The 15,381-nt window shown below is 38.7% G+C and overlaps 1 protein-coding gene across 1 annotated transcript in view; it reads right to left on the reverse strand.

Moving 5' to 3' along the window:
• The window catches only part of HDAC9 (histone deacetylase 9), a 451,751-nt gene that overhangs the window by 134,290 nt on the left and 302,080 nt on the right, over window positions 1-15,381 (reverse strand). Inside the window, 2 exon segments of the mRNA XM_050308389.1 lie at window positions 4,895-5,028; window positions 11,347-11,524. Of these exon segments, the coding sequence (XP_050164346.1) occupies window positions 4,895-5,028; window positions 11,347-11,524 (312 nt within the window).

A 15,381-nucleotide genomic window follows, 5' to 3' on the forward strand; every position in this document is an offset into this window, starting at 1 on the left:
AATTTTCATTGACCATGGTAGTATCAAAACCATAAAATGTAGCAGAAAACTGGCATAAAGCCAATGAAAAAGGAGAAATAGCACAGGAGAACATATGAACAGTATCTGTTTCATTCAGAGGAATTTGAACACTACATCCACCCATCTACTACATCTTTAGTAGAAGGCAAGTCATCCTTTTCTAATATGCATGACAATTTGTGTATTGGCTTTGTCCTGTAACATATGCAGTTCCCTCATCAACAGAGACATTTATGCATCTCAGGAGAGCAAAATACTTGCACCTGAGTGCTTAAAAAAATCAGTCTAGTACTAGAAAGATATTTTCCCCACAACAGGAAAATGCTTTCATCTTTCACAGAATTTAAGGTCAAAGAGAACTGCCTAGTCAGGTCTTCTGTTTAAAATAGACCTTTAACATTTCACACGGGTAACCTCTATTAACCTGGAGATTTTGGTGAGACTTTATGCAGACTAAACTCATGCACAGACAGAGATTCAAAAAGACAAAGGTGATGCTACCTGTTTCTCTCTGCTAAACTATCAGGAATTGTTTAGATAGATTAAGGAATATTTCTCACCAGGATCTCTCGGAGTAATGTGTCCATTGCCTGTACTGCAGCTATTTGTATGGAAATTCCCTAAGGCTATTAAGTTGGTAAACAAGGTCTTCAGATTTTTTCCTGCCTTTCTGAGATTTCTTATAGTTGTTAAATTCTTTCATTTTTAAAACTACTGACAGATAGCATGCCTTTTGCCAGTCAGTATACCCACATTGCTTGTTCTCCCTCTATCACATGGGAATTGCAATCATGGCTCTGACACTCATGCACCCACATAGAGTGGATGCATTCGTTCTCTTCATGTGTTTTGGTCCTCCAGTGCCTAACCTGAGTATGTTAAAGACTCTAAAGATTTTTGCTCTTAAAAACAGAATAACTTTTCCTTTATTATTTAATCTTCAGTGGTAAATTGAGGTTCAAAGGGTGGAATTTTTTCATATATTTCAGTCTATGTGATCTGGCAGACTCAACTTTAAATTCTTTCCTTCTCTCCCCTTTGGTACATAAGATGTGGACAGCAGGAGGTGTAAGATGTCTCCCTAATCCAGAAAACTGCAAAAATTCAGATCAAATTCCGAGCTGAAAAGAAAAATGTTGCTGGACCACAGGAAGTAGAGGTGGGGGCACAAAGTGGGACCATGTCTACATTCTTTTCTTTTCTAGAACTGTGCTGATCTCTGTAGCCTAATGTCAGTCATGTGTGCATAAATTACGGCCCCAAAGGAGTTATGTAAATACTTCCTCTCCCTAGAACAAGTGGAAAGTAGACACGACCACCAAAACATAATTCAGTCCTTTTTTTCGTCCCAAAGGTAGAGTGGCTAGGCATTGCTCTTTACCAAGGGAAAATTGAAAAAAAAAAAATAATGGGTGTTTTTATGCCTGTCTTTGCATCTTTTAGCTGCCCTGGTCTGCATTTGATAACTGTCTGTTCTACATTTGTCAGCTTTTAACAAACATCAAACAGGTTTTTCAGTAAATGTACACAAAACTTTTAAACTAATGCAAAAATATTGTGTTGGAATTTTATTTTTCCAATATATATATACCAGGGCTATAAAAAAGTTCACAATGGGGGGGTTGTGTTGGGAGTGGGGGTGAATACTTCATTCTCCTGACCCGGATGCAGTTGGGGACTGGTGTCTCAAATCTGGCTCTCAAGGGCTGGCCGTGGTCTGAATGTGTTTCTCCCTTGTCTTGAGGAAGCTGATGGGGAAATTAATCTATCTGTTTGGAAAAGTGATATGATTAAAAAAAATAATTTGAAAGCTATACTAGTTTTCTCGATTTAGGAAAAGTCCTCTAAACTGTTGTTTGAATAACTAGAGTTCATGGCTAGAAAGACAAAATACAGTCTGCAGAAGCAAGTCCTCTTGGCTGTGTCTGCAGCAGTAAACTAAGCAGTGCCAGGAAACATTCCCAGGCAGAGAAACACAATCATCTGTATTATTAAATTGCTAAAGTGGTCCTTCACACCGTTTTGGCTGAGCAGCAGCTAGCACTCTCCCAAACAACTCCCAGACATGATTTGGTCACTGGCATGGGCCAGGAAGCATTCCTGGTAGTTTGAACATGGGCTTTTCCATGCCAGTTGGCTGCAGGGGTGGAGAACAGCCTCAGGCACATTTTGTTTTTTAACAAAGACACAGCTTTGAGTACCCCATTCAAACCTTGTTATGATTTTATCAAGTTATATTTTAAAAATACAATGGGGTAAATATGAGCAATATATATAGGTAATATATAAAGGTAACTGATTAAGCTTAGATTAATCTACCTAAATTAATCTATGAACTGCAGCAAGCATGGTGTCAGCCTAGTATATATGACTTTCATCATCCTATACCCAGTTAGTGACGACGGTTCTCTGTATACTCAGCCAGATATCTCTCTTTTGCCAAAGACCTTAACTGTGTGAGAGGAGTTAATCCACACCACATGATCTAGGAAGCACACATAGCTCCTTGCTATAGATAACAAAGATTGTATAGATACAGGTTGTTCATTTTCATTAGGGTTTCTTGTTAAATAAGGAAAATAGGGAGGGACCCCTGGCACAAGGCTCTGCGTAAGGATACACACATTGCAAAGTAACAAGATCTGAGCTACCTCTGACTGAACTACCTTTCATCCTAAAACTCCTCAGCAGAGAAAGAGCAGGGCTGCAGCCCTCCTGTGGGACTACTGTTTTAGTTAGAGAGGAAAAAAGAAGGTTCACAGTTACTGCAGAGGATTTCCTAAGTGGCTGTTGCATGTTTCTGTTCTTAAGCTGCTCTTTAAAGTTGGCGTATGAGGCAGTGCACGTGGCAAAACCTGACCAGTGATCTCCCCCTCCTTCTGACAAAAACTGTGGGAAATTATACTGAGAAATTGTATTAAGAAATACTAATGTCCGTGACGGGGCATTTAGAATTCAGCAGAAGAGGCAGTACAGTTGCCCATGATGCTTTGACTATGCATCCTCAGTGTGGGATATTCCAGAATGCAGCTTAATGGTGGCCTTTTATATTTCAGATAATGAAATAACGTCTCCTTTAGTGACAAAAGTTATCTATTCAGCTGAGTGACTTTCCTGAAGAACTAGAGCACTAATTAAGTGCAAGCCTTCCTTATTTTGGAAAGTGAGCAGTTTTAAGCACTGGTTTGATGTCAGGCAAGTGCTAGATAATTCAGTGAAGCAAAGGACAGATTGCATCACCAAATGTGATCCTATCTTTAGCTACATAAGAGGATCTAAATAAACACCAGATCTGCAAACCAGCTTCACACTGAGATTCCTCAGTTTTGTCATCAGTTTACATTTTGACAGCTCATTTCACATTCCAGCCTTATTTCAAAGTGTAGAATTGGAGCCAAAATTAGATGAATGCTGTTCAACGTGAAGTGACTTATTTCCTCTCTGCCCCCTCATTGGATTTTGCAAGACCTAATAGGCTATTTTTCAGTTTTTGAAATTGAAATTTTTAGAATTGCAAGAGGAAACATTAAATCTTCCAGGAAACCCTTGGACCTCAGACTAACCTATACCACTTTTCCATTTTTCACCTTTTGCAAATTCACACAATTTACTGTTCATCAATATCTGTTTGTTCCTAGAGAAAGCAGTACACAGGAGCACACTGCATTTTCTTATTTTCTCTCTCTCTTGTCTTTTCTATACATGGAGTCCTGAGTCAAGAATGTAACTAGGCTTTATTTTAGTAAAGCACTCAGCTGCATGTTTAACTTACTCTTTAACTATGTCATCCCACCAGTGAAACCACTCATATGATATGTGGCCTTAAGGGCCTTGCTGAAAGAAAGTCTTCTTGAAGACCGAAAAAATTATCCAAGCTAAAAAAAAAGAATTAGCCTGTTAGAGTGCTGCCATCTAGTTAGATGAGTGTATACAACAAATCCATTTGCAGTGCTTGCAATATCTCACTGCCCAATATGCTGGGCTGCCTGCAGAAAATCTTCATGGACAGTCACTAATAGCTGTTCAAAGGGATCTATTGAACCAGTTCCTTTGGGTATGTAAAAACAGATGCATATAAAGAAAATGAATAAAAGACAACAGAGTATATGAGCCCTGGAAAATTTTGGGATCCTGCAAAATATAAGCAAATTTGTGCTGAACTTTGTTAACTTGTGCTGCAGTGCTATAAGCACCTGCAATTGCCACAGGCTTCTGCAGAAGTTGACAGTGCTGCACAACTCATAGGAAGGAAGGAATGGTGGGAAAAGGTTATTTTTAACTAACTCAAATCATATATGAACCTCACAGCCCATATTTGATTTAAGTATGTTTTATTAATCAATTTTTGAGGTAAATCAAAGCAGAAATAAATTACACATTTGCTTTGATATTGCCTAGAAGATTGTGCTTGAATGTCTTGGGGTTTCACGTGGGACCTGTTATATACCAGGCAAATGAAAATGCTATGAAAACAGACTTCAAAGTCTGAAATAAGACAAGATGCAATATGCTTATGGAGTGATACAAATTATGTCAAAAAACAATGTTCTATGCTACAGAAGGAAAATCCTTAGCTGTTTGAAAAGCTAAGAACTGTGTTATTGGAAGGACTGCAATTGCTGTTTGACTACTGCTTGCCTACCTTCTAAAAGTAAAGAATAATCATTTCTGGATAAACGATTCTGTGTAAATTCATTATTTCCTGATTGGGAAGTGTGCTTTCCTATAATGCATTATTTTAATATTGTCAGTTAAGACCAAATAAGTCCTAAGACAAATTACTCTCTTATTACAGAAGTAAGACATATTTAGCATTTAATAAATTTGACATTTACTTTAACAAGTCAGGTATCTGGTCTTAACTCTTAATTACCTCACACTTGTTTAGCAGCCCAGTTTCTTGCAGCCTTGACCAGATGCTTTGGATTCTTCCAGCATGTTCAGGGTGATTAGCATAGTTCCCACACATACACTGGTGCTTCAGCATCAGACTGTCATACACAACACCTTCAGCACAAAGACAGCACAACAAGAAATAGTAAGTGAAAAAAATGCAAATTACACTGTTCCCTGTCATACATACCATAGCAAAACTGGATTTTATTTTACAATTAGAGCAAGATGAAAATCACAGAATCACAGAGTCGCATAGGCTGGAAAAGACCTCCAGGATCATCAAGTCCAACTTTTGACCGATCTCCACCTTGTCAACTCCACCACTGCACTAAGTGCCATGTCCAGTCATTTCTTGAAGACCTCCAGGGTTGGTGACTCCACCACCTCCCTGGGCAGCCTGTTCCAATGCCTGACAACCACTGCTGTGAAGAAATTCTCCCTGATGTCCAACCTGTCTTCTACCACAGCTTGACACCATTTCCTCTTGTTATGTCACTGGTTGCCTGGGAGAAGAGACTGACCCACACCTGACTACACCCTCCTTTCAGGTGGTCATAGAGAAAAATAAGGTCTCTCATGAGCCTCCTTTTCTCTAGACTAAACAACCTCAGCTCCCTCAGCCACTCCTCATATGACTTACTCTCTTTGTTTCCCTCTGGACGCAAATTCCTCTTTCCTTTGTGAGACTCTAAATTTTGATTTACAAGGCCTATCTTGTGATTCCAATAAGGCAAAAATTAATTCTCAAGAAGTTATATTAATAAATGCAATTAACTGTAAAGGAGAAAGGAAATGGGGTAGTGTCTTGTTAAAGCTAGAAAAAAACCCAGTTTTATTACTGAATCACTTGTTTTCCCTTTCTCTAGTGGGTAAGGTTAGTTGCATCTGTTAACCTATATATAACAAGAAAATGGTATATATTTATAGCAGGGTAAGGAAAATAATTCAGTAAAACCTTTTAAAATAAATTTTGAAATGGCAATGCCACTCTGCATTTGTACTGCTTAACTAATACTATATTAATTCCAGATCTCAAAGCATATCAAATGAAAGTTTCAGAGAGTTGAAACAGTGGCAGCCCGAGTCCTTTTTCATTAAACACAAAGTTCCACCCACTACTCAATTAGGACCAAATCCTGTTGTTTGACTGCAATGCAAGGTACCTTTGAATTTTCTACGGTCATTTATTCAAGGACAGAACAGCTTTATACAAAACAGCTATCAGTATCACATTGCTCTGGTAGCTGCGTATTGGGAGCCAAAGAGAAATTTTAGTGAGTAGGCTCAAGCTAAATTCAATTTTCAAGGCTTTCAAACCCAGTCTGAAACACTGAAAAGTTATTTTCTTTATTTACTTGTTGCTTTTATTTCCCTTAGAAATGTCTGAAACAACAATGATTTTCCTTACCCCTGTGGACCATTTTCATTTGGGAAACATTTGGATTTTTCTTCCCCTCATAGTTGAAAGGGACTTAAATTAACAATTTCTGCAAGCTGCAATATTTGGCATTCAAAATCTCTTTCTTATGTGCCACCACTACTGGGGATGCCAACACAGTTCTGGGAAAATTGTGTTAGCCTGCTACTGAAAAGTCAGACAGTGAAGAAAACACAAAATAAAGTCCAGATTCAACAACATGCCCAATACCACCTTTATTTAACATAGTTCTTGAATGGATATTGAGCATCAATAAAGTCTTTAAAAGCTCTACTGAATAAGAGTCTGTATACATTGTGGGCAATTCAAAGTTAAGGTTCTGAGATAATTCAGTTAGAAGCCAGCCAGAAATTATCCTGCTCGAGAAATATTTATGCTGCCATATTTCTTAGCTCATGCACTTCAGAACTGATCCTTTGGGATCTTGCTATTTAATCCAAAATGATAATACAACAATTTTGTTTAGCATAAGGAGAATGCAAACATAATATCTAAGTGCAGCATTACTAAGTTTATGCTAAATTATTATCTAGCAAACATAATAGTTCATTAGCAATAAATTCTTGTTCATTTTCTTGTTTTCTTTTCCTTTAAAGAAAAAAAAAGGGACAACCAGTGAAAATCTGGAGCTAATAAACTAATGCAGCTTAAAATATCTGCTGGCATTGTCAAAGTAGTTAATAATTTCCTTTCTCTGCAGTTCTTTGCTTCTTTATCATGAGGTCTTGTAAGTTGTTTGGAAGTATGCACACAAATAAGTGCATGCTCACATACCTCGCTTTCCTTTTCTTGGCACTCAGAGTTTTAGCTTCTACAGTCTGCTGTCTACCCATATTGTAGTTTGGCGGTGGTCATCATACCAACAGATAAGAAAATGTTTCCTCCCATCTCTTTGACCAACAGAGAAGATGTTCAGATGCCAAATGCACATGCATCAGGACTTTCAGAAGTCCAAATGGCAGTTAATAGAAATAAATATGTTACACAGTGTAATAATGACACTTTTTGATTATCTATAGCAGGGTTGCAAGCAATTTTGAAGTGAAACAATGAAACTGTATATTCAGGATGCCTCCTCTGGTTGACATAAATATAAACATCCCTTTCTTAGTGCATAAGTATTTTTCCCAAAATAGAATATACTAAAAATTTAATTTTATTGTACATGGGTTATTTTGTCTGAATCAAAAATCAGTTTAATCAGCTCAGGTCAGCATTATATGGCAGAAGCATCTGCTCCAAACTTAATTACTAAGATATTCACACCAACGAGGATAAAATTTATTTCTAGAAAGATTAATTAACTTACAAAAAGACCGAAATGTATGTTTTCATTTATTTGCAGGCATTTAAATTGGTTTAGGATGTGCAAGTGATTCAGATGTGTGGCTGCTGGTCATACAGCACATGTGCTTGATGCAATACCAGCATGCAGCAGTAGAGCTTACTGCTAAAAATAGCCCATAGGATTTCCCTGATGGGATTCAGCCAAAAATCTCCCCACCCCCAAAAAAAAAAAAAAAAAAAAAAGGGGGAGGGAGGCAACTGTTTTCAATTGCAGACTGCTGTGAAATATTAATAAATTATGGTTATTCTGTCTCTCCAGAACAAATGCCTGTAGCCAGATTCTGCTCTCAGATTCCTTGTGTAAATCTGAGCAGCTCCACTGAGACTGGTGGATTTATTCTGGATTTACACCAATATTACTGAGGTCAGAATGTGGCCCTGATGACAGATGGGAATGGTGCCACCACTGAACCATATAATGATAGAGGACACAGGACAAAAGAAACTGAATTTGCATTCACTCAGTAAAAACTAAGGTTTTCCTGGTGGGGACTCCTTAACACTCATTCATTTCCAAAATATTTATTTGGGTCAGCTTCTTTCAATAATATTTTAAACAGAGGGGAGAGCAAGAGACCTAAAAATCATTGGCTAAAGTATGCTTTGAAGAAGATTAATTGCCCTGGAGAACAACAGTACCAATAAGAAAACCCAAGGGAAGAATATCTAATAAATTATTCCGCAGAAAAATCTGAACAAAATAATGTCAAATATCCTGTGAACTGTCTAAATGAAAATTAAGTATACTTTATATTTTTTTTCCATCTTTAACTCACTATGTTGTGCATATATCATGTATATATAGCTTAACTGTCTCACAACAATCACCATTCTAATTCCCTTCAGGTATTTGGCTAAAAGCATTTTCTCTCATGACTCACAACAATATAGGCTGACTTTGATGCTCCTGTAATAATCTGCCACAACTGCTTTCCTGCTACCTATTTGCACATTAATTTCTAGAGTCTGAGTTTGACCTCACTTTACGGTGTACTAGAGTTTTCTCCCTTTCCACCCACCCATTCCTTCCTTCCATGCTTTAAAAAATGGTAGTGTTGCAACTGCTGTGAACAATGGCTGGTTGCATCTTGTGCACTCTTAAGGGAGAAAATCATAGAACCACAGGATAGCTCAGGTCGGCAGGGACATCCAGGGGTCTGTAGTTCAACTCTGCTCAGAGCAGGTCAGCACTGTGATCAGACCAGGGTGCTCAGGACTTTTATCCTAAAGGATTTTGGAAAGGCTGTATAAGAATGGAGAAAAACTGGGTCTGGGTTTATTTCTTTCCACTGATGGATGAGAAATGCTAGAGCACTATCCAGATCCAGGAAATAATATGCACAAAAAAAGCTATTCTATACCATAACATACCATATGTTAATAATACACAGATTGATCTGTTTATTTACAGAAACTGTATTGGAACTGTTAATGTTGCAAAGTCTCTGTTCATTGTCACTCCAAAGGTGTGAATCTCATAACCTAGAAAATAGCTCTATTTTCAATGTACTCAGAAACTGCAGTGATAAAGCTTTTATATTTGTAAGTCTGTAAGCTCAGACACATGTCAGGGAAAGAGATTTCTTCAAGCAGAAACAAAAGGCTTAATTGTGATTGCAGAGGTATGTGCTCTGTTGGAGCTGGTCCATCAGCCAGGGGGTACTGGCTGTTAGTGTAGATACAGCTTGGAAGCAGCTACAGCACTGCACTGTCTTCAGCCAGTATCTAGAGGATATGAAAGAAATTAGGGTACAGAGCAGAAGTGGAGAAGCAGAAGCATAAAGTTGTAGGGCAGGTAAAAATAGGAAGGTGTTTTTTTTTTCAGTAATGAGTAGAGATCTTGCAAGAACAGTGGAGGGTGAAAAAAGATTCAAAAAAAGAAAAACAAGGCTTCAAGATAAAGATATTTCAGATTTGGAGAAAGGAAATTAGTGAAAGACTGAAAATCTCTGTTGGACTAACAGAGTTTTTTCTCTCTCTTCTGTCTTTCTTTCTGGTGTTGTGCATTTAGCAATGTTTTACTGAAAGGGTGAGATTAGACTCTCTGCCTCATCTTAATACACCCTGACTCTGCACATGCACTGTCTGCGTTTCCATTGCTGACCCCGTCAGGCTTCGCTGTGTCAGATTACAAGCCAAGGATGTCCAATTCCCACCATCTCCATTCAGTTTTTGTCCTACATAATTTCATTCCTTCTCCTATTCTTCCATCTCAGCTTCACATTTTCTGGCTTGAATAGTTCCACTGATGCCAAAAGTCCACATATCTACGTAACCACCTTGACCCAAGTCCCATTACTGAGGATTATAGAGGGAGATGTCAGTAAACCTCAGCAATCACACTGAAACAGCAGCCTTTACATTTGTAACTTCATTCAACCTTTTCAGTGGAACTGCAGAGTTTTGAATGGAACAGTGAAGCCTACATGCAGAGAGCTCACTTTCAGTGTGCTCTGTGAATCTCTTAAAATGAGTTTACAATGTTTTGGGGACTCTGTGAACCACAACTAGAAAAATAGTGGCCTGGTTTAATAATCCTGTCTATACACAGCTGTTCTTTTTGCAGAAACTCATGGAAAGTGAATTAGCATGTTCCTTTCTATACAGTCCAAATGTTTGTTATCCAACAAGCAATAACAAATTTTTGCTTTCCGAGTTCGCATTCTAATTGGAAAGATGGGAGAGCATAGTGTCTCACACAGTCATGTACATTGCCAGTTAAGGATTCCATCCGACATAATCCATGGTCATGGCCTGAAAAGCTGTAAACTTTCAGGGCATGGCAAGTTCTGACAGTTGATGTGAAGGAATTAATACTTCAGTAACAAACAGTAATGCAAACAGTAAATCCAAGTATTTATTTCCCTTTTTTTTGTGCACAAGGTGAATCTTAACTTCTAACCATGCTCTAATGTTATACTGACATACAGGCTTTTAAAAAGTTGGACCTTCATGCAAAGTTAGATTACCCATAATAAGAAATGATGTTTCCGTGGTCATCTTTTTTTCCTTTGACTGAAGATTTTTAGGGTTCCAATCACTTTGCTTTGGGCAGCCCAAGAGATGCTCCCTGAGTGACTGGAATGCCCAGGTCCTGACTGTAAAACTTGCCTCTGTAGCCTTCACACAACCGTTGAAAGATGCAAAAGTTGTATCCAACATCACCTAGTCATCCCTACAGCTTTGCTGTTTCTGTAGAGAGAGAGTGACTGTACAGCAGAGACTGACTTGTCAAATGAAGACATTGAGAATTATATTGCAGTTTTCCTCCTTACTGGTGGTCTTTCTTCAACTTATTGGTGGTCTCTTTACAAAACAGGAAACAAGAACACCAAGAAAAGAACCAGGGAATGGGGAAATGAAAGAAAAGCTACAAATGACTTAAAGGCACCAAAAATGCACCTGTTGCTATGTTGCCAGAGCCAGTCAAGGATAATAATTTATGACTGTGTGAATATTAACCCTGTGATTTATCAGCTGCACTGGTTGAGTTGGTGCCAGTATAGCATCATAAAACAGAGGAGCACTACGGCTAAAACTGAACGTATTGCTGCAGGAGGTATTTGAGGCATTTAAGTCTGTTGATCCCACATGAACAAATGCATTTGCCCTGCCTATTAAAAGCAGTCTTTAGGGAATCCTACCAGTCGTGTAGACATGCTGGCTGGGCTGGTCCGTGTCTGGATGAGGTAATGTGGAATCAGTGGGGGAAGATGGGGTCCCGGACACCGGTTGATGTTTATCTAATCCTGCCATGCCAACTGTAGCCATCTGAGCCTGGTAGATTTGCAACTGGTGGACATGCCGATGTGCCAGGAACTCCTGTTTCCAAGAAAACAGCACAGTAGAAAGAAATGTGAGACGGGATCAAGTAAGACACTGAGGGAAACATGTCAACAAATTAAGTTCATTAGGTCAGGGCTGTAATAAACAGTGTGGACCCCCACCCCCCAACTCACACCTAAGCCCCAGTCAATAAATCCATTCAACAGATGTTTTCACACTGACAGTGTGGGTTGCTGATTTTGCTGGAGAGTAGCTGATGGCAGGCAACCTGTCAGTCCTCCCTCACTGAAAAGATAGTTTAACATGCAAAGGCTTATAAAAGACAGAGATTTTCTAATATATTGAATACATAATATGATGTTAGAATATGCATTTTATGATCCTACAGAAACAAATTTTAAATTTCCCCACAGCACTGAAAGTGAAAAGTGGTGCTCTTACTACTCAGTACCAAAGGAGCAACTGTGAATCAAGCTTCTACAGAGGACTCAGTTCCCAGAGCTCCCTGGAAAGTAGAAACAATTTGCGTCTAAGTTTTCACAAACCATTTAGAAATTGTGGAATTGTTATATGAGATCCCACTTAGGAACCATCTTTTTTTGTCATAACTGCTGCTGGCTGTAGGCAGTGCAAAACTCTTCAGGGAAGACAGGCAGGTGTGAAAAGACTGTGACAGAGCAGAAAGGAAGATTTTCTTCTCTGTTTTTTTTGTCAACAGATAATCACTTTTGCTGACATGACAAAGGCTGAAGCCCTGCTGAAGCCAGTAGAAGCCTTGGCATTCACTCACTCCACAGAGTAGGATTGCTTTCCAAGCCCTTTTCTTTCTGCTTTTCTTTTCTTGTGCTTGTACTCCTAGACCCTCAACAGAAAGTGAATGTAAAAGAGAGATTTCCAAACTACTTAATATGAATTCAGTTGAAATTCACACTTGTGTCTTGCAACTGCAGGCTCTGTTTATCCTTACCTGGGCTCAGTATACATTATATGCAGGCATATATATACATATATATGAATGTATATGTATATATATATGTGTGTGTATATATGTGTCTTTTTTGTTTGTTTGTTTTTAGTCTCAGTAACAGTTAGCAGTTCTGTATGTTGTTGCTTTGGACAGCAGCTTGGAGGCCTGGCCTGGCCAAGGAGGGATTGCTGGCTGCTCAGAGAGGTGAAGCTGAGTTCAGGGTGTGTGGGAAGGCAGGTGGGAGTACCCAGGAGTACCCCAGCCCCTCGCGTGATGCAAAATAAATCGACAGCTAATGGGATGGGAGAATGTCTACCCTGCATGTAATAAGAGTCCTTTATGCAAACAAGTGTTCATCAATAACAGCTGAAATGAAAGCAAATGCTTTAAAAGGCAGCCTCAAAATCCACATTAATATCTGGGGTCACCACTTCAGTGAAAAGACATAAGGTCATGGGAAGGGTAAATCACCCGGGACCTTGTCATAAGTGACTAAATAAAGAAAGAAAATATGAGTAAGCAAAAAGAGCTTTTACAATAATTATCTTGGTTTGCAGTCATTGAACCATTTCCCGTCTTTAAATACAATCCTCAACTTTTCCTGTTGCTTTTTAATGTATATACTTTTATATACTCCAGGAAGTATCTCTTTTGTCCTCACAGGCATACACATATCTTGTGTAACCTTTGCTGGGAGTACCTGTGATTGGACAGAAGTGAAGATTGCAATGGCGCTATTGTGTTGAATATTTTCCCTATGGAGAACAGAAGCAGATACATTTTGAGAATTTAGCATTCATTTTCCTCAGTGCTGGCTTTAGTGGCAATAAAGGAAGCACAGGAGGCATTTTGCTATCTGTGGCATGATTACTCCCTGCGTCCTAGGATCAAGTGGTGACAGCAGCACTGTCTTGTGTGATGCTTGTGTATTCACAGTCTCCTGCTTACTTTTTTAAACTGTTGGCTGAGCAGTCTGGAAGAAGTCAAACTCCTACCTGCAGGAGCCATTCTTCACACAGAACATTACTGCCATAAAGGAAATCAGCACAATACTGTTATTTCTGCCGCTCTCCTCAACCTCATAGGTTGCCTTCACTGTGTTAATTAAATAGCTGGTGTCTGTGTAGTTCTTTGAGCAAGGGGATTTTTGATGCTGTCTTTCAGTGTTCACACTAACTGTTGATAATTCACTGAGTTCACTTTTCTGATAATGACTAGAGTACAGAAGACAAAAGGGTTTGTTCCCTATTGGAATGCTCTCCAAACTACTAAGGGTGTATCAGTGGATTCTGGCTTTCTTCATTAAACAGTATTACTTAAATATACTTCTTAAAGAAATCTTGGAAATTCAGATATTAGTGAGGGTGGACTGATGCTGTACACAAATGTTTCTGTTTGGACTTTTCTCAGTGCTGATTGACCCTGAGGCTTTAGAGCTGCCTTGTCTGCCCCTCTTTTACTTTCAGACCTGAACTTCACTTGTACGATACCTGCACATTTTTTTTCAGTGAAGCTGTAAGTTTGCCATTCATTTGACATCTAAAATATTATTTTTCCCAGTCTCTGATCTAAAGAAGTCAATTTAAGTGGTTTTTTTATGGTGTCTTGAAGAGTAAAAAAAAGTCTGGAACACCACAAAACATAGATAACATGGGAAGATGTTCCTATCTTTGCTTCTAAAATGATTACATGTTTGTGTCTACATAGGCAATAGAAACACTATCTTTCATGCATATGAACAATTCAAGGTAATTTTTTTTAATGCTAATCAATCTGTGTGAACATCACCTAAAGCAGACAGCTGTCCATTTCAACAATTTGTCAGAGACCAGGAAGACAGCCTGTTCTTGCTCTCCTGTTTTCCGGTTAAACTGTGTTTTGTTTATATCATTCTCCCCTCCTCAAATGAAACCAGATGCATCCTGAGTATTTAACACATGTTTATCAACCTAATCAGCTCAGGGAAGGAGAAGAAATTTGTAGAGCGTTCGATGAAAAGTTGTGTGACACCTGCTTTAATTTCTGAGGTCACAGAAAATTGTTTGCCTGTGAAAATCTTTTAAAATTTAAAACTGTACTTTTAAAAAAGTGCAGTAGTTTGTCTCACCAAGCTTACATTGAGGCTTATGTTCTTTGGTGACTTCCTTTAAAGGTGATCCTTTAACTGTAATTTTAAAAACCCTATGCATCAGTAAAGTTTAGACTTGTTTAGATTTTAGTCAAAGTTTTACGCTAACTTCCTGATTAGGTTTCATTTTACAGACAACAGGCACTCATGAAATACATATATTTTTTCCAGCCACCTACATATTTATGCTGTGAGCATTACAGATACTCTGTATCACACAGGCAAAGGTTGTATGGATTAATGCAACAAGTAATGTGGATAATCAACACACTTGGTCTGGCTCCCCAAATGCCCACCTGGCCTCTGGAAGGGATTAAAGCAACACAATGAATTCATCTTCAGGTTTTATGTGCTACAGCCCTGCAAACACATGTCTATCTCTCCAGCAATATGACAAAAGCAGTATTTGCACATCTGCAGGGTTAGTGATTTGTGTGAATATATTTGGAGCATTTTTTAGGTAACCCGAGCCCTGTCTGCCCGGCATGGAGCCTGCTAGTTCCAGGTGCCTGAGATTAGTTTATTAGTAGAGTCAGGCAATTAGGGCCTCTGCCAGAGCTAGTGGAGGGCCATTCATCGTCTTCCCCAGAAATCAGCCCAGGCCTTTGGTAATTATTTTGAGGAGGATTTTAAGAATCTTTATCTAAAGACAAGATGAGCCTTTTAGAAGCATGGGAGGTAAATATTTGTTGTTCTCCTGGTATTACTGTAAGGCTTGTTTAGCAGGAGTTGGAATGAATTTGGGTTTATGAGAACACTCCTTTCATGTAGATGTCTGATTTGTACATCTCGGTGTTT

Source organism: Myiozetetes cayanensis, unplaced genomic scaffold, assembly GCF_022539395.1.
Source record: "Myiozetetes cayanensis isolate MyiCay16 unplaced genomic scaffold, myiCay2020 scf1, whole genome shotgun sequence".
Taxonomy (NCBI): Eukaryota; Metazoa; Chordata; class Aves; order Passeriformes; family Tyrannidae; genus Myiozetetes; species Myiozetetes cayanensis.